Source organism: Equus asinus, chromosome 21 (genome assembly GCF_041296235.1).
Source record: "Equus asinus isolate D_3611 breed Donkey chromosome 21, EquAss-T2T_v2, whole genome shotgun sequence".
Lineage (NCBI taxonomy): Eukaryota > Metazoa > Chordata > Mammalia > Perissodactyla > Equidae > Equus > Equus asinus.
The window spans coordinates 27,587,291-27,613,225 of NC_091810.1; the positions used below are offsets into that span (position 1 = coordinate 27,587,291).

The 25,935-nt window shown below is 40.6% G+C and overlaps 2 protein-coding genes across 6 annotated transcripts in view; one reads left to right on the forward strand and one right to left on the reverse strand.

Moving 5' to 3' along the window:
• Nucleotides 1-681: 681 nt before the first annotated feature.
• On the reverse strand, nucleotides 682-16,019 carry LOC123279689 (protein FAM246C-like). Its single transcript, XM_070493525.1, has 4 exons — nucleotides 15,944-16,019; nucleotides 15,034-15,548; nucleotides 8,615-8,729; nucleotides 682-992 (listed from the first exon to the last, which is right to left on the reverse strand). The coding sequence occupies exons 1-4, from the start codon at nucleotides 16,017-16,019 to the stop codon at nucleotides 916-918; spliced, it is 783 nt and encodes a 260-aa protein (XP_070349626.1). The 3' UTR covers nucleotides 682-915.
• CNTN3 (contactin 3) overlaps nucleotides 15,365-25,935 on the forward strand; it is a 314,732-nt gene continuing 304,161 nt past the window's right edge. For 3 of the 5 annotated variants that reach the window (XM_014851951.3, XM_014851952.3, XM_044754830.2), the window contains exon 1: nucleotides 15,365-15,504. The gene's annotated coding sequence lies outside the window, so the exon portion shown is untranslated. Of the gene's footprint in view, nucleotides 15,505-16,436; nucleotides 16,564-25,935 lie in introns of those variants that run through there. The other 2 variants (XM_070492787.1, XM_070492788.1) reach the window with 1 other exon arrangement.

Genomic DNA, 25,935 nt, shown 5'->3' on the forward strand with positions numbered 1-25,935 from the left:
GTTTAAACAAATACATGACAAAAAATATAAACACTGCATAGGCAAGGTATAAATAGTCCTTGGACTCCAAATGTTATTATCTAAGGCTTACACACAACGACTCTAATTCAAGGCAGAAAATAATGAAGACTCAGTGAGAAGTTCAGAGCTTACTATGTGGGTTTAGAGGAAGATCGCATCTGGAAAGTTTCAATAAAGAAAGCTACAATTTTAAAGGTGTTTGAACAGAGGGCGAGAGGCTGCTTCCCTCTTGTGAGGCTTCCAGAATACTAAAAAAAACTTTAATGCCAAAAGTAGATTAGAAAAAATCTGTAGTATATTTTTAACGTTTTATTTTTACCAAACTAACGCCAATTAAATAAACTGATGAAAGCAAAGACTAAAGTAAAACTTGACAAACTTCTTTGGCAATCATACTAAAAGGCTAAATGGAGATGTGAGATGGAAAGGCTTAGATTGCTGTATGGCTGGTGACGGTGCATAGGACAGACAACAAAAGCAATCCAATGTCCAAGGTGAACAAATACGATGAAGGTACAAGCACTTCTGTCAGGTACATTGCATGAAAAGTGGGAAAAAAATACCAAATCATTGCCAAATGAACAAAATGATCTCAGTCGAACAACACAACTCACGAAAGATGATTCAAAAGTGTTGGGGCAAGAAAGACTATACATTTACCTCAGGGTACGAAAGTGTTTCTCCATCTTTTTTTTTTTTAAAGATTTTATTTTTCCTTTTTCTCCCCAAAGGCCCAGGTACATAGTTGTATATTTTTAGTTGTGGGTCCTTCTAGTTGTGGCATGTGGGATGCCACCTCAGCATGGCTTGATGAGTGATGCCATGTCCGTGCCCAGGATCCGAACTGGTGAAACACTGGGCGGCCAAAGCGGAGCGTGAGAACTTATTAACCACTCAGCCACGGGGCCGGCCCGTTTCTCCATCTTTGCATGTCCTTTGGGTGAAGAGTTGACCATGGCTTTTTCTCATCCCTGATTTCAAGAACAAGATGATAGTAATAATTATTACTATATTATAAAAACTCATATTGACTGAGGAATCACTATGTCCCAGACATTACTCTAGACACTTATATGCATTAAGACATGTCATCCTCATAGCAGAGAGGGAAGTGGGTACTATGACTATTCCCACTGTAAAGCTAAGGAAATCGAGGCACGGAAAGATAAAGGATCTATGGTCTTGCTCTAGAGCCTGGTTGTTAACTACTGCAATCTACTGCAGCAAAACTATAAATCTGAGATGCCAGGAAGGCTCTCTGAGGAAGAACCTATGGTTTTGCATTTCCAACAAGCTCCCTGGTGATGCTAACGCTACTGGCCCTTAGACTAGAGTTTGAGGAGTAAGGGTCTAGAAAACACCAGATAATGACTAAACTGCTTATTCAAGTCTTTCCTGAGATCATGACTAATAGGAAAGAGGCACAGGCTACACTTCAAGGATTCTTCTAAGTCAAGAACTTGTCTTTGCACCCTATTTTCTATTGGGGGATTCACTGATTAGCAGAAGTATACCTTTAAGAAAGGGCCTTTGAATAGGTCAATGGGATAGGCAAGCAGAGAACTGTACTGAGATGCTTATTTGACCACTACACTGCAGTGAGGGTCTTAGAGGCTTAATTCAAACGGGATGTCCCAGGTGTCGGAACAATTAGCTTACCATCTGTGCTTTGTGATGTTCAATATATGATTAAACCTACACCGAATATGTAATTACCTCAGAGAAGCTACAGCCACTAAACCTCTGAGGCCAAATTTAAGCCTTTATCCTATCTGAGGTCCAGTCTCCCCAGAGACAACTATCTTTGGGAATGAGACTTTAAGACCAGATTTTGGACTAAAAGCTGGTAAGAAGATTTCCTGAATATCTTATGTGGCTGACTGCAGTCTCTTGGGAAGAGGACTATAGCTCCCTAAAGGATGACCGAAATTCATGACCTCCAATTAGGCACAAAATCTCCACTGCTATCCTTCTGTGTGGTGGCTGATAAAACCAGGGAGGTCTTGACAAGAAGTTGTTTTAGGGAAATAAGAGAAGATAAGAAAAGAAATGTAGGCTGTGGCTTCTGATGGATGCCTATTGGTATTTCCTGCCCAGCCACAATAATCCTCTACTCATCTGTATATAGGACTTTACTTTTCCCACAAATATCACAGTCTATGTGGTCCAGTGGGGGATGACTCTAGGCGAGTTCCAAGCGTAGGAATATGATTCAAGTCTGTCAATCACAGTGTCATCTCCCTTGGTTCCAGAGACTGGCTCAAGGATAAGAAGTAACCTAAGCTGGGTTAATGAGTACAATGAGACTTCATTCTCGAACTTTTGTTGGAAGAGCTGGGGTTAAGAGCAGTCTCATTCAGATAGACTTGAAGCTGAGATGATATAAGCCTAGAGCTGCCAGGGGCCACCAAACAGTGACAACATGTTTGATACTGAAATCAATGCGAAGGATAATAGAGGCAAGTGGGAAGAGACTGACTGAGTGCTGATGAGATGATTTGAGCCTCTGGATCTAGCTGTGTCTAAGCTAATGCTAGCTCTGGATTATTCACTTCTATGAACAAATACATTTTCCTTTTTGTTTGGGTATTTATTGTTCGGTACCCAAAGCATCCTGACTCTGATAATGTCCTAATGAAAAACAGTAGAAAGTAAAGTTGAGGAAATTGGTGTTTAATTTAGTAGGCAGTTTTAAGTTCCTTAAATTGAAGGTGGGGAGGGGTGAGGAAGAGGTGACAGGCTGTGAAATGAATTTTCTGTAAGTCAACTACAATTTACTTAAAAAAAGAGAGAGAGAATGATAGAAAGACGGGTAGACAATAAGAATGTTAAACAGATAAATAAGGAAATTATTTTTGGCCTGACTTTGTGTATACATAAAAATACTTAGAGGTCCTCTGAGTCTCTGTTCTAGTTTGACCATGCAGACGAGTGGAGAGTGTGAACAGGGAAAGTATATCATCCAACCAGTGATGTCCTGTTCACAGCACATACCTACGGAATCAGTTTTAATTGCATGGCTTTCAGAACAGACAGCTGAACACATTTAAGACATTCAGAAAGACAACAGCGCTTTCCAAATATCTAATCTACAAAACATTGCAACAGATGCAGGAGGTTGAGGCTTTGACAATTCTATTTAGCAAGCAGTAAAGGGAGAAATAAGGAAGGACAGACACATTTTCCCCCGCTTTCCCAGATTTAATGTCCAGAATACTTCCTGACTCATTGCAGCCCATATGCCTCTACCCACTTTATGTTTTAAGCCCAAATATTTCATCCTCATATTGAGGGCAGTCAAACCAAGTGGTTTTCCAGTTTGCGGGATGAAATGTTCGACCACAAGCCAGAAACCATTGGAAAAATCACCTACTGCCTTCCCACGAGTCTTGTAAGCAAACAGATGTGCTATATAGAGAAAATGCATGTGTTTTACTGCTGTCTGTGGCAATACGAACACACAATTATCCAAGCAGAAGGAAAAAAAATGGTATATTGGGAAAAACAGGTCTTTAAAACAGATATTTATATTTAAGAATCTATATTTAATCTGAGAGGAGAGAAAATAAATGATACACAGAACGTAACAAAAACATCTCTAAATTGAAACAACGTTCTCATAATTCTAATCTTAGCCTGTACTTTACAGACATGCTTGCTTTATTTTGCTTTTGGAAATGGGGTTTTGTTTTGGCATTGATGGGTCTCAGTCAATGATGAGATTCCCTATGACTATTCATTACTTGTTACAGCTAAGTCTCTGGTGAGGTGTGAATATTTATGAAAGCTGTTCCTTTTTTGATTGGCTCTGATCCTGGTAGCCTTATTAAGAATAAGGTTTACCCGAGATTTGCACTCTTGGTAAGCAGGGCAGCATACCAAATGCAGGGCAGAGCTGGAGTGTTTTCAATGAAAGCCACACCTGGGAGTATTAAAACTTGGAAGAGTATGTGTAGGCCCCAGGCTGCTTTCTTGTAACGTAAGTCAGTTTTGAGATTCTGCCATTTCTTGCTGAAAGTTGATGATCTAATTTTAAATGCAAGAACTCTCTAAAAAAGAGTGGTGGGAAAAGTAGAGGAACAATGTGGAAGGGGTAGATCTAGCCTCGAAGCATCTATCAATGAATCACAAAGCCATGTGTCTAAGAACCCTTTCCCCACTTTTTAAACGTGTGGTACGAAAGTTGTTCTCTAAGAAAAAGACACCAAAATAAATGACTACACTAATTTTTTTAAATAACTAAAAGCATATAAACGTGTGCAGAAGATGGAAGGTGTGACTGCTTGTGAAATTATATTGTTCTCTAGTAAATATTAATTGCCCGTGGCTTGTTAGATAACTTTGGAGATCCAGAATATAGATTGTGAGTAGTTCCCAATAGCAAATTTACAGCATGCATCAATGGAGGAAAATGCCAAATGAAAGATATGGAAATATACTCAGGGATATTGTCCTTACCTTTTTCATGTAAGAAAAAATTGGATTTTTACTGAGTCAAAATGTGGATAAAATAGCTAAAAAATGAAAGCACTGTTTTTTTAATATACCTCAAGTAACCTATTAGGTTGACCATCTTTGACTATCACCTCAAAACTTACATATAAATCCAGAACACTGTATGCTAGTGGAAAAAGCAGAGTTAAATTTCAAAGTAATAATTATAGGCTTATAATGGCTTTGCCCAGGGCAGCTTCATGGTGGTATGACCCGTGCCGTGGCTCTGCTCCTGTTCAATGCTATGCTGTGGCTGTCTTGAAATTCTTAATAATTTTCTCTTTGAACTGGTGTTTTGCAAGTGGAATCCAGTGGACAACAGAGCACGTGCTCGAGCAGAGGAGGGATGTGCAATCTACGTGTCTGACATTCCTTGTTGCACCATGCACAAATAGTGTTCTCAAAGCCCCACAAGCACAGACTTCTGGGCACCCACTCTGTGTGGGGCTTCAGCAAGACTCAAACTGAGTAAAAAGTAAACTGGTTACAGCTGAGTAAGTGAGGTGCTAATAGCCCTGAGAGGCCACACTTTCCATTGGGATCAGAATTTTGCTTCAAATACAGAAACAGCAATGGCATTCTGAGAAATACTAATGACCCAAGAACCCTATTGCATCCTTTCTTATTTGTCACTACTTCCCTGTAGTAGCCAACCGCAAATGTGAAAATTATGACATAGAACAAAAGTGAAAGAAAGAGCAACCTATACTTCCTTTTCGCTTCAGCCCTTTCTTATTCATCAATAAGCCAAAAATAGAGTATTAGGAGAATGCATGCATGTCGCATTAAATAACAACAGCTGAGTTAGCATTGTCCGACACTTCCATTGTTCTGGGAAGAACAAAATGCATATGCATGTAGAAGCTACAAAATACAAATCGTGCAATTTCAGTGATTCCACATATGAGTTAAATGCTCTTCTATTTGCATTTAACACTGGCATCACACAACATAAAGATGCAAGGTCAAATGCATGCTAATAATTAACATTTTAAATTCTCCTTTACACAGAATAACATTAAACAGCAAAAAAAGCCATCATGACAACTCAAAAGAGAGAGACTGGAAGAAAGGAAAAAGCTTTGTTTATATATAACACTTTTTTCCTATGTTTTAAACAAGAGGTGCCACATTTTTGTTTCACACTGGGTGCCACAAATTACATCCTAAGCCACTAGCTATGTATAAAATACATTGGCTCTTATAGGGGAAGAGACTTTTCCTCTGCAATCACCTGACTAATATTATTCTAATCTTCTTCTAATAATTCCTCTTATTATGTGCATTTTCCTCACTAAGGATCCTGAGGATGTAAAAGCCAGAAATGGCCCCAACAAAGTTGGCAGAACGATCAAAATAGGATTAGCCAAAATACTAGTAACTGTAGCGGAGGAAGACATTTCCTCTACCCACTCTAGGTCCTTTTGGCCAGACAACGAATTAAATTCACATGAGACAGAATAACAGGAGAAAATCAAACAAAGCTTTATAACATGTATGCATGGGAGAGACTCAGGAAAACTGAGTACCTCGCCAAAATGGTGGAGGTTCTTATGTTAAATACCCTCCTCAGCTAAAGGCAAAGGAGGATGTTGGGGGTGGGGGAGTCAGTTATGGGAGATTACCAGAAAAGCACAGTAAACAAGAGTAAGGTTATTATGCAGATTTAAGTCTTTGCCTTCTGCATTGATAAGAGTTTCTAGAGGCAAGGTCATCCCCCCTCTTCCTGGTACAAAGAGGGAGACACCTTTACAGATGGAGATTTTCTTTACAAATGTAAATGTCTCTTACAAAGGACAACTTCTGCTTTTCAGAGTTTCTCTCCTGTCTGTAGTTTTTAAAGTAACCAGCCCAAAATAATCCTCATGCCAAAGAGACATACCTTGGGGTGGCCAATTCCAATCCTCCACATAACGCTTATTTCAAGGGACTAGCAATCTCTGACAAGAGAAGTTAGAAGCTCTCTTTCTCTACTAGCGGTATATCTATTTACGTGACTCACTAACGCTTAATTGTAAATTGTCTCTATTCTGTGTTTTTTTTTTTTTATTTGAGGAAGATTAGCCCTGAGCCAACATCTGCTGCCAATCCTCCTCTTTTTGCTGAGGAAGACTGGCCCTGAGCTAACATCCGTGCCCATCTTCCTCTACTTTATATGTGGGATGCCTGCCACAGCACGGCTTGCTGAGCGGCGCCATGTCCACACCCAGGATTCCAACTGGCGAACCCCAGGCCCTCGAAGTGGAACATGTGAACTTCCGTGCTGCACCACCAGGCTGGTCCCCTATTTCGTGTTTTTAACTGTTAAATAACATCTTACTTAATAACTCTTCCGATGCTTTTATAATTGCGTATCTGCACTTGCAGTTGTAGTTTCTGTTAGCTGGGGTATGAGGTACCTAACAATCATATTGGGGGTTACAGTTTACAAACTTCTAGACCTGCTCTGCAGTTTTTCAGACATTCATGCTATAACCAGAATGTCACCTCCTCAATTAGGGTCACTTTTACAGTTACTTATTTAGTCATCTAAAATGGCTGATCAGGAATGGGTTGCTTTATCAGCTTTTGATTACTAGGTTGTCTGCATCCATGTCCAAATCATGCCTATACTTATCTTCCCAGTGATTGTGATAACAGCTTGAAGATGATTAAGGGTCACCTAAAGTCTCCTGAATCTCATCTTTAAAATAGTTTGTAGTGTAGGATCATTTCATAATTACTAAAGAAACAATGGAAGAGGTTTTTTCATGGGAAAATATATTTGAGAACCTATCACCTTGGCCAAGAGATTCAAAGAAAAGAAAGATACCTCTTTTTCATTGTTTTCAACTTTAAAAACGTTTTGATTTTATTGATTGTAACCCACAGCAATTGGACTTGGTTAAAAGAGAAAATATTCGAGTGATGAGATCACACAGTATTTTATGGACCATGATAGAAAGTGTGTAAGCAAACAAATGCTTGGAATATCAAGCGGCAAAGTCTAATCCCTAAAACTATAATGACCCAAGAAATGTTTCATCAAAATAAGCGCTTTGAATTTTTCTGCCTGGCTTAACGGCAGTGGTGGGGCATGAGAGAGTAATGGGAGGAGGCAGAATATTTACTCTGGCATAGTCAGTGAAAATGGCTATTAATTTAGATCCCGCTCACCAATTCTTCTAGATGGCTAAAAGAGAGGAAAAGGAGGAATCACATACTGCCATCAACCTTGTCCTTGGATTGACTAAGAAGTACTACGTTTGCTCACTAGAGCTGCCCTAACAAATTACTACAAATTCAGTAGCTTAAAACAATAGAAATTTATTCTCTCGTGGTTCAGGAGGCCAAATGTCCAAAATTAAGGTGTCAGCAGGGTTGGTTCCTTCTTGGTGGCTCAGAGGGAAAATCTGTTCCGTGCTTCTCTTCTAACTTCTGGTGGTTTATGGAAACCCTTGGTGTTTTCTTGGCTTGCAGTTGAACAATGCCAATCTCAGCCTCCACCTTCATATGGCCATCTTCCCTCTGTGTGTCTGTCTCTATGTCTTCACATGGCATTCTCCTCTCTCTGTATGTCTGTGTCCGAACTCTCCTCCTCATAAATGGATACCAGTCATTGGATTAGGACCCGCCATAATCTAGTAACACCTTGTCTTAATTTAACTAATTACATCTGCAAAGTCCCTGTTTCCAAATAATGTCACATTCACAGGTACACGGGCTTAGGTTCGTCAACATATCTTTTTGGGGGATACAATTCAACCTGCAGCGCTTCTCAAACTTGGCTGCACGGGTGAATCCCACGGGCAGTTAAAAAACAAACCAATGCGTGGGTATGGCACCCCAGAGATTACAAACTCATCAGGATGAGGTGAAGACAGGGCATCTAGATTTTTGAAGTCCCTCCAGTGATTCTAATGTGTAGCAAAGTCTCAGAAGCACTAGGCTAAAGGATTCCAGTTACCAGTTTCTCAAAAGGATATTTTTGAATAGTGAAGTGAGTGTTCCAATGAGAAAAATCTCTTCTCCTTTAATCATTTTGACCAAAATGAAGAAAATTCAGAAGTAGGTGATCAAAATGAATAGCATGTGATCAAAAAGAATTTTAGAAACTTACCACTTGACGCATGCCCACTCAATGAGCATTTTAATATGTGCCGTGTGTTGGGCCATGTGAGAGGTCCACAGGTGATCAGTAGAACCTTAGAAATCAGCTGCTTTTCCACCACTCTCTGGAGGAAGGAAAGAGTTCATTGTGTTTTGGCTAGTTGTTACTAGGTATGAAAATTATTCCTTCCCAAAGACACTACTCAGTTACTAGAAAATAATGGAAACAGATCTTTTTATTTTTATACATCAAGTGGTGAGATGTTCCACAATTATAACAGAATTGATTACTTTTCTGTTGTTTTATACCTATGGCTACTCAGGTTAATGCTGTATCAAGTTATTAAAGAAAAAGCATTTCCATGGGGTAAACTGGCTGAAACGTAAAACTCTTTCTTATATTTCCTTTTTCAGAGCCAAAAAAAGTCATTTGATACAGATGTCTAGAAATGTTAAAATATTATTTATCACACTACCACGTAGGCTCATTAGGATCCTATCATGGCAACTAAATCAACATAAACTTGTTTTCCTTGCTTGTCTCTTGCTTTTCTATACAATGTTTTTTATCTAGCATCTTATTTCACCTCAATTTACTGTGTATCATTGTTGTGGACTGAATGTTTACATTCCCCCAAAATTCATATGTTGAAATCCTCACTCCCAATGTGATGGTACTAAGAGATGGGAACTTTGGGAGGTGCTTATGTCTTGAGAGTGGAGCCCTCACGAATGGGATTAGTGTCCTTAGAAGAAGAGACCAGAGAGCTTGCGCTCGCTCACTCTCTGTCTCTCTGCTGTCTGCCATGTGAAGATACAACAAGAAGGTGGCCATCTGTAAACCAGGAAAAGGGCCCTCACCAGAACCCAAGCACGCTGGCACGCTGATCTCAGATTTCTAGCCTCCCGAAGTGTGAGAAATGTTTGTTGTGTAAGCCAACCAGTCTATGGTAATTTGTTACAACACCCAGCGTTGACTAAAACAATCATTATTTTTATTCTTTACACTCCATCCAAGATACTTTTTCAGCTAATACCAGCCATCCTCCATTCATTAAAAAAAGTTTTTGTCATTCTCTAATTCCCCGTGAAAAACTTACTTTTACTTTGAGTTTAGAAAACATCCTTTATTTCAACATATAAGCTAAGATTTATTTATAGAAAGTATTTCAAACATACACATAGAGCAGAAGCCCACTTTTAACATCAATAAATTTACTAGTGTCAAAAAATTAGCATCATAATAACAATACGAGCAGAATTAAAATACACACATGTAAGGAGTGCTTTCTACAATTTAGTAGATGAAAAAGTCTTTATCTTTATTCCAAGAAATTTTGGTGGTCTGGAGGAGAATATTTTAGGTAGACCAATAAAATAGATACTTATTTTATTGTAAACCCACAGTAAAAAGCTGATGAGGTAAGTTAATTAAAAAGTATGTCATTGCGCAAAAGCTCATATTTTCAATGAAGTAATATATGTACATAATAACCTCTTTTTTAAAACATCATATCTAACTGGGAAAGACAGTGTTATTCCCATTAATACTTGGGCAAAACAAAGAATATAAATAGAGTTACTAAATTGGAAACCTACATTGCTGCTCTATAGCCACTTACATTAGGGTGAAGGGTCTTTTTATGCAGTAATCTTTAGCCTGCTGTGTAACAGATTTTCAATTCAAGAGCTGTGAACTTCAAACGGCCTCATTTCTTCCTCAGTTTACAACCTCATCCCCACCAAAGGGCAATTGCTAATTACATTTGTACACATCCTCTTTACCAACTCTCTTAACCTTCTCATTCTGTTGCCATTTCAAATTTTCATGAAATGTACCCTTAAAAGACTGACTGAGAGGATCTAGCCTGTTTTGATCAAAAAAAGAGAAAAGGACAAACGTTGGGTGGTTTCTATCCTAGCTCTACCACCCACAAACTGGGGAAAGTTACATAATCTCGTCGTCTTCTGTATAGGAAACTAATATTCATTGAGATTTCACTCTGGACTAGTCATTGTAAACCTGGAAGAAATAATCCTAAATTGAATTTTATGATGTCATGACTATTTAAGTAATTCCAATATTGTTTTTTAACTTCCACTAATTCACATCCCTAAAGTTTGGGATATGTCAGCTGGCCTATATGTTAGCATGGAAGGTTTGGACTATATCTTAGCTCTTCAAAGTTTGGTCTGTGGACCAGAAGCACCAGCATCATCTAGAAGCTTGGGAGAAATGCAGAGTCTCAGGCCCACTCCCAGACCTGCTGAGTCAGAATCTGCATTCTAACCAGACCCCCAGCTGTCTGCAGACACAGGAAGGTTTTCGAAGTGCTGGACTAGATGGTTGACAAAATCCACTTCAACCTGCAGGCATGTACAGCACACAGCAGAGAGTCTGGAATCAGACCCCTGGATTCAAGGCCAAGCTCTGTGACTTACAGTTTGTGTAATCTTGGAAGAGAGAGCTTCCAAAGATATGAGGTCGCTTTCCCGTGCCTTAGTTCCTTCATCTGTAAAAAGGTAGTTACCTCATAGGGTGTTGTAAGGGTTGCAAAGTGCCGCATATAAGCAATTAATATAGTGCCTGGCATGCCAGAAGCTCTTTCCATCATTAAACAAACATTTATGGCACACCTATCATGAGTGTGTCAGACAGGTGCTGGCAGCTGTGAGTGCAGCAGTAAACAAGACAAAGTTCCCACTTGCCAGAGCTTCCATTCTGGTGAGGGATACTGGCAATAAAAAAATATGTAAGAAAATGTCACATAGGGATATGCTCTGTGAAGTAAAAAGAATGACAGCAGAGCTATGATTAGGAAGTTCAGGAAACATCTTAAGAGGAAAAAAACAAATAAGCAGAAATCTGTATTAGTTATATTTGATTAATACCCAGAGCTAAGTTCCAGGCACAATGCTAAGCATTTTATATGCATCCATGCTTCCAGAATCTTCTAGTTTGACCTACGATCTCTACATCCAGATATGGACTAAAACTTTGGGACAGTAACATGGCGATGTCCAAACGACTTGTCTTTCCACCCATAGAAACGAAAAGACTCTTTTTACAGAAATAGATGTGTTTAACTTAGCAACTTGGCTACATTCCAATTTATACTTTTACCTAAGAATGTCAGTCTGTGGGTTTAGCAGATATTTTTCTTCATTTCCTTTTGCTACACAATAAACAGGCAAACAAATAACTGTTATGTGGTGTCAGTGGCATGAAATAGCTTCTATATTCCAACACAGTCAGGGTAGCTTAATAATGGGAAGATGATCTCACATTTTAAAGTGCTTTGATATAAAAGGTGCCATATAAAAAGGAAGTTATTATTCTTAGTTATAATACCCTAAAAAAAGGATTTGCCATCTAAATGGCTGCTGAAACTTAACTGCAGAATTGCTTATAATGCTACAATCAGTCGAGGCCAAATTCAATAAAAACTCCATCCGGCATTCACACTGAGAAGACCCACATGTGCCTTTAATTTTTTTTTTTTTTTAATTTCCTGGGCTTCCGGCCCAGAAATTGGATGGAAATTTTATTTAAACCTGCTCTTGTGTATCAACTTTTGGTAAATATCAGGTTTTCAGTTGACTCACATTATGCTTTACATTTTGAGCAAACGGAGGAAGTAAAATGATGCATATCTCTTTCTATACATATATTTATATACCTCTTACGTGTTCTGACCATGAAACGGAGGCTCACAGTCAATGTTCATCATTACTCCTACAAATTTAGGCTGTCCCCCGCCTCTGCTGCAACAATAGATTCAAAATTCTATTAAATCCCTTTCTAGAACTAATCAGCTTTCACCAGCACAGGCAATGTAATCTGAGGTTGGAAATGACTAATTATTTGGAGAGGGCGGTGAGGGGTTCAGGTTTAGATTTTTCTCTAATTGAAAGAAACTTCTCTCTTGTCTTACCCCAGTCACTTGCTGGCTGGGGGCCACTCCCCTCCTTGATGAAAACGCTCTTTCCCTTCCCATTAGACAGGGCGTGTATGTATATATTACAAGGAAAATGCATTATGAGACACCAACTTGAAAATATTAAGAGAAGAGGCACTCCTGTGATGGATGTGGGCATGGCAGTAATTGCACCTGCTAGGTGCAAGGCATGAGCATAATTTGCATGTAATGTTACCTCAGTTCCTTCCAGAATACACCAGCTCTACCCAATAAAACATTTTGTCACACTCAGGGGGTTTGCCAACATGTTCCCAGATTGCAAGCAAAAAGATTATTTACAGTAACCAATAACAACTGAAACGACCATAAACAACCTTTCCGTACCTGTTCTATTTTTTCTTTTGCTAAGTAGAGAGGCCTTAAGGAGCGCAAATTTACTGCAATTTAATTCTGATGGGGAAAAGCACATTATTTTTATTTATAGTAGTGAGCTCTATCTATCCTTGCCTCCCCCCTCTCAAAACATAAATAACCCCAGCTTTTTTTTTTTTTAAAGTCCACCCATTACTTTTAGAGGGAAGAAGAGTTTCCTAATAAAGTGAGAGATAGGACAAAAGTGGCCAACATCAGAGAAAGCTACCCGGTGTATCCCAGGACCCTGCTGCATGCTCATGGGAAAACACAGCATCACCACTGTTAAAATATTTCTGGGGTGTCTTGCTCAAGCCTTTAAAGCAGTTTCTTTCTGCCAACTGGAAGGGCTGGGGCCCTGCATGCAGGGTTTATTGTAGGGAGCAGTGCCCTGAATCTTACTGACTTGGTTTCTGCCTCTTGTCTTTAAAACCCCCCTAAGGAGAGTTGTTCCAGCAGTTTACATTCCATTCTGAATTGCAGCGGATGAGGCAGGAGCACTTATTTCTGGGGGAAATGAGCAAGAATGTGAAAGAGCAGTCAAAACAGCCTTTCCCGTAAACCCCTTCTCGAGGCTCCTTTGCCCAGGTTGCTGCCCGTGAGGAGGGGTTGTGTCCCTCTGACAACAGGAAGCACAGAGAGGAAAGGAGAAAAGAGGGAACAGGGCTGTACACTCTTGTTTATTTCTAATTCAACTAACGTGACTAGATTTTTTTACTATAAAAGAAAAGTAAATAAGATAAATTTTAAAAACAAAGTCAATTATAAAATTCAGTCCCCATTTCAGTCTTCCAATGAGTATTAACAGTATCCTATGATATCCCTCTAGAAATTGTGAATGCATAAATATGCATACACACATGTATATAAGCACAAAACTGTCAATACTTTTCCTGAACTAACTTCTTTCTCCAAGACCCTCAGTGGATCTCTCAAGACCCCCAGTGGATGCCCGAAACCATGGATAGTACCGAACCCTATATATACTACGTTTTTTCTATACACACATACCTATGATAAGGTTTAATTTATAAATTAAGCACAGTAAGAGATTAACAACATTAATAATAAAGTAGAACAATTATAACAATATACTGTAATAAAAGTTACACAAGATCTCAGCAATCTCAACATACAATTTTTTTCTTTCCTTCTTAAATCAGAACTTTCACCTTTCCAGTTAAAGGAAGCACTTTATGGCTTCTCTTTGGCATATCTGAACTGCTAGCATCACTGCACTTTGGGGCCATTATAGAGTGAAATAAGGGTTACTTGATCACAAGCACTGTGATACCCTGACAGTCGATCTGATAACAGGCCTACAAAGTGAATAATGGACGGACAGCATATTCAGCACGGACACCTGGACAAAGGGATGAGTCATGGCCTGGTAATATGGTGGGGGACCAAGCAGGGCACAACTTAAAATTCAAGAATTGTTTACTTCTCGAATTTTCATTTAATATTTTCGGAGTGCAGGTAACTGAAACTGGGAAAGCGAAATCTTAGATAAGGGGGTACTACTGTACCTCTTCAAGGTCATCTTCCGCCAGTAGTAGCAGATGTACCTCCCTCTTTGTGGCTGCGGCATTGTATTCCACTGTATGTCTCCACTGTATTTTAATTAGCCATTCTCCTAAGAATGGACAGGTAGGTTTCCAATAGCTTTTCAATTACAAGTAAAGCTGCACTGGTAACCTTTGCACAGGTAATGGAAGTAAGTCTAGCCTAGCCGTCCAAAGACTTTCCAACAGGCTTTCATGCAAGTCCAGGTCCTCCAACCAAGCACTCACTGTTTGTATTTAGGCAAATAAAGGTGATAACACCTGCCTCAAAGGGTCCTTGTAAGAATACAATTGTGATTCTTCTGACTCACTGAAGCCTTAGGCAAATTAATTTCCTCGCCACTAACTCAGGGAGTAACAGTTCTAGGGTTGCTCTGGGGACTCCAAGAACTCGTTCACTTTAAACTGTGCCCTCCACTACCTGGTACACAGCGAACCTTTAATAATTATGCGCTTTAATATTAAAATCGGCAATATTTGCGCTCTTGCAGGATCGCAGCCACAGGAGGCTTTCCTACAAGTGGCATTCCTACCTTTAACCCCGTGCTCCCTGGGCCCCAGCTGGGCGCGCACGAGGCCACCCAGCGGCGACACGCTGCCCTCCGTGCCCTCCCAGCCGCCGCCCAGGGCCCTGCGGAGGCCGGACGCACGTGTGCCCACGCGGCCGGGCGCGGGGCGCCGCGGGTCGGGCGGGCGCGGGGCCGCGGGGGGCGCTGGCGGCGCGAGGCGCGGGCCCCCGTTGGCTGCTCGGCCGCGCTCCCCGCCCCTCCCGCCCGCGCCGTCCTCCTCCCTCCCGTGCCCGCGCTGGAGCGGCGGCGGCGCCGGCAGCAGCCACAGCAGCCTGGCGCGCGGCGGCGGCGGGCGCCGCGGGCTCGGCCGGGAACGGCGCGGACTGGGGCGCTGCGGCGGCGGCTCGCGCGGGCGCGCACGGCTGCCCACCGGGCCCGGGCCAAGGGCGGCTGGTGGGCCGGCGGGCCGGGCACCCGGTGAGCTGCAAAGACCAGGTAGGTTGGGATGCCCGGCTCCTCGCTGCGCCCGGCCGGGGGTGCTGAGAGGAGCCACTTGCCGGGGCAAACTTTACGCGCTGGCTTAACGACTCCTCAGCCTTCAAGTTTGTTTGCCGGGAAATGCACCCGACGGGTCGGGAAGAAGAGATGCTTCTCCCAGCTGATTTGCTTTGGGGAGATTATTTTTCCCCTTCTAGGGCGAGGATTGGTTTTGGAATGGGAAAACTCCGCATCCCCGCTTGAGCTTGGGGAAACGCGAGGTGGGTCCCTCTGGTTTGCCTTTAGCGTAGCAGATTTGGCCAGTGAAAGTTGGAAAAAAAAAAAAGTTGTGAACCGTAGTGGCGCAGAGGAAGGATCCCAGGTTCATGGTGCAGGGAGTGGAATGTGATAGCTTTTTGCCAGAAATCCCCTTCCTGTCTCCCAGCTCTGAGGAAACCTGGGTGCAGGATTTCTCCATTAGCGATCAAGTTTTCCAAGCTGCATTTTCTTTCCACTTTCAAATCTGCAGCCATGGACGGAATCCCCTGTCGCGTTTGTTTGCCAGGTTATCTCTGATGGGCTATAGTCCAGGTGTCTTGAGCTCGGACCCTGGTCTTGGCTGCTTCTCCGTTCAGGGCTAAGGAGCCCTGCAAAGCTATCCAAGCAGGTAACAGAATATCAGGAACGGAAAACCAGGAAGTGCCAACCGGGCAGCCCAAGTCACGGCATCATCAAGAATATTTTCATTGCCTGAAATGAATGAACAGCTTCTGGTCTCTGCTTGTGCAAAGCTCCGCACGGCTCACCAATCCTTGTGTCCTTCCTTGTATTGCATTTGCTTATTGATTTACAACAAGGAGATGCGCCCAGAGAAATGATTTAATAACAAACGGTGCCTGCTACGGTGAGGAGAGCAAATCTCCGTTCTGAGCCAAAGGGAAGGGAACAGACAGAGCTCTGAGAAAGGAGTGGCCAGTCTGTTCACCTCAAACCAAGATGTGGGGAAACAGCTAGAGAAAGCAACAGACGGGAGATATGTGATGTGCAGGAGGGAGGTGAGAAACCCCGGCTCATATGGTGAGTAGGTAAATCCAGAAATAATTTAAAGATGATTAAGCAAGAATAACTCCAAAAAGAATAGTAGGAAGGCTGTATGTGCTGTGGTTTCTGTCTACCCCCACAGAGATGAATATCACACTAGCTGAAAAAGAATCCTGATCTGTAAATAGATTAAAAACTGGAATTAATCAGAACAATGAGTCAGAGCCCTTCAGAGATTGAAAGGAATAATTGCCTTTGAAAGAGCTATTATGTCTCAATATCCAAGTCAAATGTGTTACTTTTGCTTTGCTAGCTGTGTTTACTAACAGTAACTTGACTTTGGCTGCAGTAACCTGGCATCTGAGTTTGTGGTGTTAACTCTTTGTGGGCCGTCGTATTAGGGAGGAAGTTGTCTGCAGGTTCATATTGACATCCATTTAAGCAACACTTGCAAAATGCCTAATACGTACCAGGCACTGGTTGCAGTGAGACAGGTTCTTGTAAACGTTCATAAAAGAAATTTGTTAGGGTTCATCCAACCTAGTGGAAAGATGCTGGCTTGCAAATTATAAAAATCGCGGCTTCAGGAATTAACTGATGTTTGAATGATTACTTGAAGTCAGTTGAGAGTCAACATGTGGTTTAAGGACCCCCAAAAGGATCAGTATCCACCAGGGAAATAGAGCAAATTCTTGCACATTTTTTTAGATGGATGGCGAGGTCGAATGCAGTGAGTAACCCTCCTGTCTAAAGATAGGATAACTGAGACACTGAGTGGCTAATTGATTTGCAGGATAATAGATTCAGGCAGACAATAACATTCAGCCCCATGTCCCACTCACTGTCTGGATGTCATTAATGTCAGCCTGAAGACATGAAGGCATTAAGTTCCTTTCTCCAGGAGAACTCTTTTAAATATCCTTCACAACACAACCAGATAGCTCAAGTGTTCCTTAAAATGGCAACAAAACATTTAATGGGACCAAAGTGCTGAGCAATTTCAACTGAAGCAGAGATTAGCTGTGGACAGTAGCTGTAGCCTTTCTGTTGCTGATTTATGTTCAATTTTATCACTGTCACTTTTCATATATGTCTAGTTATTACAAACTAATAGCCTCTTCGCTCTGCTAGCAAAATATGTCTTTTTCTTTTATAAATTCCTAACTCCTTCTCCCACATTCAGTACACATCTTCCTGCTTTGTTTTTACAGTGTAATTTAAGTGTCCAGCTTGAAGTTCTCATTACCTCTTAATATGTTTTGTGCTGAAATTGTATATAGATATAATTACCCCTTTCAGACTGCCAGATGCATATGTCACTGTATTGTGGCAGTGCCACCAAACAGAGAAGCATATTACTGATTCTGTGTTCTGTGTTTTCCAATTACCATTTAGTAAGTTATCAGCAGTAAAATAATGTTAATTTTATACATTGGAAGATATTCAGATGGCAGGAGGATTTATTGATGCTGTGCGTGTTTGCTTACCATCTCTGATTTAGTCATCACCACCAGTCCGCCTTTAAGCCTTCTGATCTTAGGCAGTTACTTTGTGTTTTTGAAGGTGAGCATCTCTGAGGTGTCCCCATGATTTAAATATGCATTTATTCGTCACTTAATGCTGGTGGACCATTTCCTTTCTTGCAAACAGGATATTCCTTTCTTTCCTTTGCCAAAAAGATATTATCTTTTTGCAGAGATGTGTGGCAATAATTACCATGTTGAGCCACAGAATAGTTTAAGATAGAACATTTCTTTGAAATTGAGGGGTAACAGGTCTCAGTCTCAAATCTAATTTGTATACAAATTTCAGAAATGGCTCAAATGTGGTAAATGGTTTATTATTTCTGGAGTTGTACCCCCCCCCCCGCCCCCATCTATTTCCTAAACACAGTGGAACATTTCTTTTGAAAATATGCTGCAGGAGAAATGCACTCCCTGGTTGAAACTTTGTATGCCAGGTTTCAATCCATAGTGTGTTTTTATTTCCCCCCTTTTATGTACATGTTATAAACAAGAAATAAGGGTTTGTATTAGAAGTGCTGGCAGAACTTTATAGCATCTCAAACAGCTCTGCTACTTGGAATGTAAATATTTGTAGAATCTTAACTGTGCAAGAAGCTGTCTTGCAAAAAGTGAGAAAAAATAACTATTAAATAGGATAAAATAATTCAGAAGATATGCATATTCCTTATTGCGGACATATTATTTTAAGAAATAGATTATATATCTTATAGCAATTCCATAGCTCTCTCTTAGGTGCCTTTATAACTCAGATTGGAGATTGTCTATGTTCTAAAACAGTAGAACAGATTTGTCCCATTTGTTTTCCTAAGTCCCTTGACTTTAATTGCCTTTCAAAGGTTAAGAGATGAGATCTGTAATTCTAAAACCACTTTGATTACATTGCTAATAAATGAGCCTGTCAATATCCTATTTTTAATAGGATAAAGAATTCTTGGGACCATTACGATACTTTAAATACTCTTATTTTGGGGAAATAGTACAACTCAGATGGCATGTCTCCTTTTGATTCTAACTGAAATATTTGTAAAATTTGCCCACTTCATCTCCACTCACATTGTCCTTTTCCAAGTCACCATCTTCTCTCTTGGGACAATTGCACTGGCTTCCTGTCTCCTTTTTTGCTTCCTTCCCCAAATCATTATCTGCACAGCAGTTGGGGCAGTATATATATATTTTTTTAATGTGAGTTAAATTAGTACTCCTCCTCAAAGTGCTTAAATGGCTTTCTGTTGCATTCAAGAACTATTAAATATTGCCTACCAAGCCATGTAAGATTTAAGCACTGCCTGTCCCGCCAGCATCATCTCATGCCAGGCTTTTGGGAGACAGAGCTGCAGAAGCTTGCTTTCTTGTCTGGTTTGGTTGACCTCTTTCCTACCTCAGGGCTTATTCTGTCCCTTTGCCTGGTAGCCCCCTCTAGCCTTTACTCCCAAACGCACGTGCATACACACAAACATACACTTACAGATTTTGACTGCTGCTCATGCCATCAGTCACAATTTAAGTATCATTTACTAAGAGAGGGCTGTCTAATTTCTGTCCTCCTCTAAATTAGGGCACCTCGTATCTCCCATAGCACTCATCATAACTTGGAACTATTTCCTTATCTGATTCCTTGTTTACTATTCTGTAAGCATCTTCTAAGCGGTTAGCGCATCTGTTTTACTTACTCTTGCAAAGTCGCTCCTATCGCAGTACCTGGCTTGCAGCAGAGTTTGATAAACCAATAAGAACTATGCTTTTGGGGGGGGTGCTGAGTTCACAGTCTGTGACCGGAGCAGCCCTGTGACTAAAGACCCTGTCAAGATTGTCCATATTCTTCAGAAGTCTACTGCTGACCTTCACAGAGTGTTCTTTCTGTCATGTTGCCCATGATCTCTTAGCTCGCTTGGATAGCTGCTGCTTCAAACCCGTTGGGTCAAAATGGGATTCATCATTTTTCCTCCCAAGCTGGTTTCAGCTTAAGTGATCTCTTCTTTCTTTTACCGAATCATGGTCCTCAAGACACGTTGCTCTACTGGTCTTTGGCACCATCCTCTCCCTTTGTCCCTGTAACCAGTCAACTGATTGAAAATAAAGAACATTACTGGGGTTATTATGCGCTAGCCAAGCACTTTACTCCCTTGACACCTCTTACCCGAATGCAGCAGATTAAGAAACAGCCGTCCTACCCTACTCCCTTTCTTGCTCCAGTCTTTCCAACACACGGTACTGTGTGAATCCATGAGCCAGACACCTTGTGTCATTGGACACCCACTGCCTAGAGGAAAAATGCTACTGATGCAGCCTGTCTGCATGAGACTTCTTCCCTCTACTTCTCCCCTATGCTTAAAGTTCCAACCATAGGGGCTTTCTTTAACTTCCTTGAAAACTCAATATAACACTTTTAGCTTCAGGATCCTTGCATTCATGACTTCCATCGAGAGCCCCTCATTCCCATCTCAACTCAGTTCCACCCTCAAATTCAGTGTTATTTTGCTAGGAACGCTCTTTACTTCCCATCCTACCATTTTTCCGGGTGATAACCTGCCTATTTGTTCCTCTGGGAAGCTTTTACTGTCCTCCTAGACTAGTCTTGAGCTCCCTGCTTCTTTAAAATTTTCTTCTTTAGACGGAGAATGGATTAGGATGTAGTTATTATTGCACAGTTGTTTAATATCTGCCTTTCCTGATAGTCTGTGGGTGGAGTGGCACACACGTATTAGGATTTGGGTGTGAAATGAAAGAACGATAGTTTGATCTCTTTTATGCACGTGAAATTCTACTGTAGTTGTATCAGGGCTTCTTTTTTATTGGGCTTAAAATTATTTCAGTGTATAATCTAAAGATTTTATTTTACAGTCTCTGGGTGACAAATCATTACTTGACAACAGATGAATATGGTGATATGGTCTGAATTCAGAAAATTCTATGACAAACATATGCCCTAAAGGAAGCATAAGCTAACAGTTGTCACTACTGAAGGCTGGTCCTTGATGTAATTGGCTTATTTTAGTGCAAGGGGGTAATTTGGAATTCTCCAAATTCATTATTTTATTAGAGTAAAACATTGGCATATGACAGAAAGAACTAAATGACTGCATCACAACAAATCAAAAGCACATCTTCCTAAAACATGAATAATTACTTATAAATAGGGGAAACCCTTGTGGACATTAATAGGTCTCACCAATCATCTTTCAATTAGAAAGGCCCTCTTATAGAGCTGAAAATACTCTCTCTTTCACTGCTTCCCAGTTTATGATCTTTCTAGAAACTTTAACTGCTCTGTTGAAATCATGGAAATTCCTTGGCCCTTACAGGATTTTCTGAGTTATCTGTGGAGGTGAGACTTGTAACTTACAGTTTTAAACTTTTTATTTTAAAATAATTATACTCACAAAAAGTTGCAAAAAGAGTACAGAGAGTCCTGTATATCCTTCCTGCAGCTTCCCCCGATGGTCACATTGTATATAGCTGTAGTATAATATCAGAACCAGGATATTGACATTGGTGTATTACTGTTAACTAGACAATAGAACTTATTCAGTTGTCACTGTTTTTTGCATGACTATGTACATGTCTTTATGCAGTTTTATCCCCTGTATAGAGTTGCATATCTAGGATTTTAATTTAAAGAACAAATATCCCAAGACATGCACTTTCCATGTAAGCATACACTAATGGCCTATTTTTGCAGATGTCTTCCTGGTTTCAAAAATTCCACTTCCACAGACGTTTTTCCATGCAAAGATTTGTCTTGTTATTCTTAAATATCATGAACTCCTTCTCCTTGGAGAGGGCTGTATGTAAAAGTTACTATGGAAATGGAAGTCTTGGCATTTTATAAACCAGAATGTGACATTTGGGTGGTTCTCCGTGGTCATCAGTATGGGAATCTGTGTTGACTTTCCATGCTCTGTTTAAAAAGTTGTGCGTAACTGTGTTTGTTTATCAATGTAATCAGACTGGGAGAGGATTTTTACGCCACCAGGGCAAAGACCCAACTGAATACTTCCTTGTACTTTCTAACTGAATCACAGTCTATTTTTATTTCTTACATAGAAATATTCACTCTTTAAAATAACTTAACACGTTGCAGAAGATGGTAATGACCCTTTTCAGGCAATTAAAATCAACCCGAACAATATAGCTAGTGATCTAATCTGATGGCTGCTGCTCACTCAGGCTGGCCGCCTCTGTGAATGTAAAGCAGCAAAAAGTTGCTGATTACCAGTCATCGTTACTAATTCTAGTGAATATTCTGAAGGCTCTGGAATACAGATAAGGCACATTTGTACTCAAGTCGAGTGCACGAGCTGGTAGACAGTACCCGGCTTACCCATACCTGTTCCTTTTGCCTACAAAGGCATTTACATTTGTACGTACTCGACAGTTTGTCACTTTTCTCAACTATTCTTAGTGAAGCTTTACTAGGAGTTCTTTTTATTTTGCTAAGTAAACCCAACTGGGAACTGTGTCTGTTGGCTATAACTTTTCAAATTTGAGCCTTGTAAGTCAAAGGTTTTCTCTCTTTCTCACTTTTCATACCATTCGATAAATTTTTTTCTCATAGGCAGTGGAAAGATATACATGTTTATTACTAATTTATCAAACTGTTATTTCACCAATATTAAATAGTAATTACTGCTATGGAGTTGGTTCTGCAGTACTTAGCGGCAATACTAGTTTTTAAAAAGAACAAAAGGGTCTCAATATATGGATTTTGTTGTGTCATGAAACAAACTACATATTCTGTGAAGATGCTTATAAGTGGAGGACATATTTCCATATAAAGGGAAATTCTAGAATATAGGCATTATCTTCTTTTAATCTAATAGTGCCATAATTGTCTGTTGCTGTAAATGATTTTGCATTATGACTCGCTTGGAAATATCTTTTGTCATTTTTCTGGAAATTACTTATGGGGCTTTCCTCCTGAATCTTAATGTTTTTATTCTTCCATCTCATTATTACTAACCTGATTATTTCTTTGTCATTCTTCTTCTCACCCCACTTTGACCTCCCATACACATTCATGTGCGTGCGTGCACAGACACACACACACACACACATGCACACACAATACTCAAGACATAGATGAGAGTAGGTTACAGAATTAGCACCAAAACATAAAATTCATAATGTAAGAAATGCAGACATTTCCTGAGCATTCAAGCAGAAGAGAAAATCAAATAAGGGAGGCGTTTTGGATTGTATATAGGATCAATATGCCCGTGTTATTTCAAGTTAGTCAATTTCTTCCTCCTCTTCCTTTTTCTTTTCCTCTTGCTCTCCTTTTTTTACCTTAAAGAAGTTTTCTTTCTTGCTTTAGGGTCATATTTTTGAATTGACTCTTCTGTACTGACCCCTAGTGGGTAAATGTTTTGAATTGTCTCTAATTGAGAAGATTACTATATATATTTGTTTGCAGGGTTATTTTCAGGGTCAGGGAAGGTGACTATAAAATTTCTCTTTGCTCCTCAGAGAAAAATAACTTTAAAGAAGGATAAAGCACACATTAACCCTTTGGGAGACTGTCTGGAAAGATGGCTGCAAAATACCTTCCTTGGCGCTTTGAGTGGTGACTTGCTCTTCCCTTTGAGCAATGACTCTATTTCCCTTTCCCCTGAATCTGGGCTGGCCTGTTAACTTTGAGCAATAAAGTGTGGCTCAGGTGGTGTTACTGTGAATGTGGAGCCTCAGCCTTAAGGGGCTGGGACCTTACATTCTTGCTCTCTTCCTGCTTTGAGACTGTCATGTAAAGAAGCCCAGGCCAGGCTTTTTGAGATTGAAAGGCCTCATAAAGACAGAGCGAAGAGCCAATAGCTAGCCAATAGCCGGAATTGTAGTCAGTGATGTGACTGAAGCTGTCTAGTCCAAGTTAAGCCATCAGATGACTGACATTGCATGAGTGACCCCAGACAAAACTAGCAAACAAACTCCCCAGCTGAGCTCCGGTCAAATTTAGAATCATTAGCAAATAAATTGTGTTTAAGTTATTAAGTTTTGGGATAGTTTATGCAGCAGTAACACACAAACACATATTATAATTTTAAAAACACAATTAAGAAAGGTAACTAAATATTTTTAAAATGTGAGGTCTTTTCTCTTTTTATTATTTTGTAAATGTATCAGTCAGCTTTTCTTTGGTGACAGACCATCTGAAAATCGCAGTGGCTTCTAAGGACAGTTATTACTCACCTGCATTACCTGAGAGCTGTGGGTGGGTGGTGGGTCATATGGCTGTCTTCCATGCTGTGGATTGACTGTGTGCCTGCTCTAGGTGGCTTTTCATTCTGAGATCCAAGTTGAAGGTACAGCTATGTAGTGGGTACCGTGATGCTCCATCCAGGTCCACCAATTTAGGGCCAACGTACCTACCCATGTCTGCTTGGAATATCAGTGCTGGTGGCTCACAGCTTTATCCCTCACTGAGAATTTCCCTTTTCATAGGGAACTGTCGCGGGTAAGGTTATGCCGCCTCCTCGTGACTGACTGATGCCTGGCCACAAAAACCTAGTCCCCTTCCCTTAATTTAGGATGACCCTGAAGGGCCATCTCAGCCCCGGAAAGCCCATTAGGACCAATGAGGCCTCAGTTGCAGCAACTTTAAATTTCAGGGTACCCCCTCTGTCTGTTCATGCTTTCTTATACTTCCTTAAAGCTTTTTCTTTTAAGAGCATTCCTCAATAAACCTTCCTCATCTCAGATTTTGTTTCTAGGGAACCCACGTTGAGAAAGGCCCTTATCTGGGACACATTCTCACGGCCAAGGGCAGGAACCCAAGAGGCTTAGTTGAACCATGCAGCTGCGTTCAAAGATTTGCCTAGGACTGATCATATATCGAGTTTTCTCACATTTCATTGGCCAGAAGTCAAGTATGGCCAATAAAGGAGGAGAAGGAGAAGTGAATGTTTATGAATAATAATATAATCTACCATAATCTGCTTCCCTTAGTCTCCTGCACACAAAATACGCTTTTAGTCACATATACACAAATTATACTAACCCCCTCCACAATAACTATACTCCCAAAGTCTTATCTAATCATCTCAGGTCTGAAAGTCTAAGATTTTATTATAGTCTCTACATCTTATAGCAGAAGTGCAAAAAGCTGAAGCAAAGCATTACTAGCACATTATAGCTTCTGCCAGGTTCTGGCATATGTTTTAAATGTTGGCGTGCTTTTGAGAAATTACATGCCCAAGACGAGGAGAAGAGACATATATTCCACGTATAGGTCTAGGGGTACAGAAGGAATTTTTGTGAACAAGAACAAAATTTACTTATTTGAATTAGCTATTTCCACAATAATTCTATATAGAAAGCAACCAGAAAATTTCAATGGCTTAAAACAAGAGGAATGTATATAGCTTTCACTCTCACAGTTTGGCTGGGGTAGCTCTGCTGAACTCAGTTGGGCTTGCTTATATTTTTATGGGTCAGCTGGGAGTTCGCAGATTTTGGCTGACCTCAGCTAGATTGCTCTGCTCAAGCTTCAGGTCTGGCTGGCTCAGGTGTTTCCACATCTTATTCTGGCATGCAGGCTGAAGGAGAAGCTCCCTTGTTGAAACTGTTCTCATGCCAAATATAGAAGTGCAGAAGGACAAGTGGAATCATACAAAGTCTATTAAGATCTTGGCCTGCAACTGGAATATTATCACTTCTGCCATACACTGTAGGCCATAAGGAGAAACATGGCCAAACTCAAAGTCGTGGGTGGAGAACTTTCCTCTGCCCCTTTAATGGGAGGAACTGCAGAGTCACATGTCCAAGGGCATAGATACAGGAATGAGTGAAGAATTTGGGCCAGTAATGCAATCTGCCATACCAGCAAACCTCATATCCATTAAGCATTGTAAATGCCCTCCTGATCCTAGTTGCCTTTCAAATTAGAAAC

Excerpts from the sequence above, each read along its gene's own strand:
- LOC123279689 (XM_070493525.1), bottom strand. The coding sequence starts at position 16,019 with ATGGCTGCAGATTTGAAAGTGGAAAGAAAATGCAGCTTGGAAAACTTG. Across the intron at positions 15,549-15,943 it reads TGGAGAAATCCTGCACCCAG|CACCCCCGGCCGGGCGCAGC; the intron begins GTTTCCTCAGAG and ends GGCTCCTCTCAG. Across the intron at positions 993-8,614 it reads GAGTGGGCATGCGTCAAGTG|GGATGAGAAAAAGCCATGGT; the intron begins GTAAGTTTCTAA and ends TCTTGAAATCAG.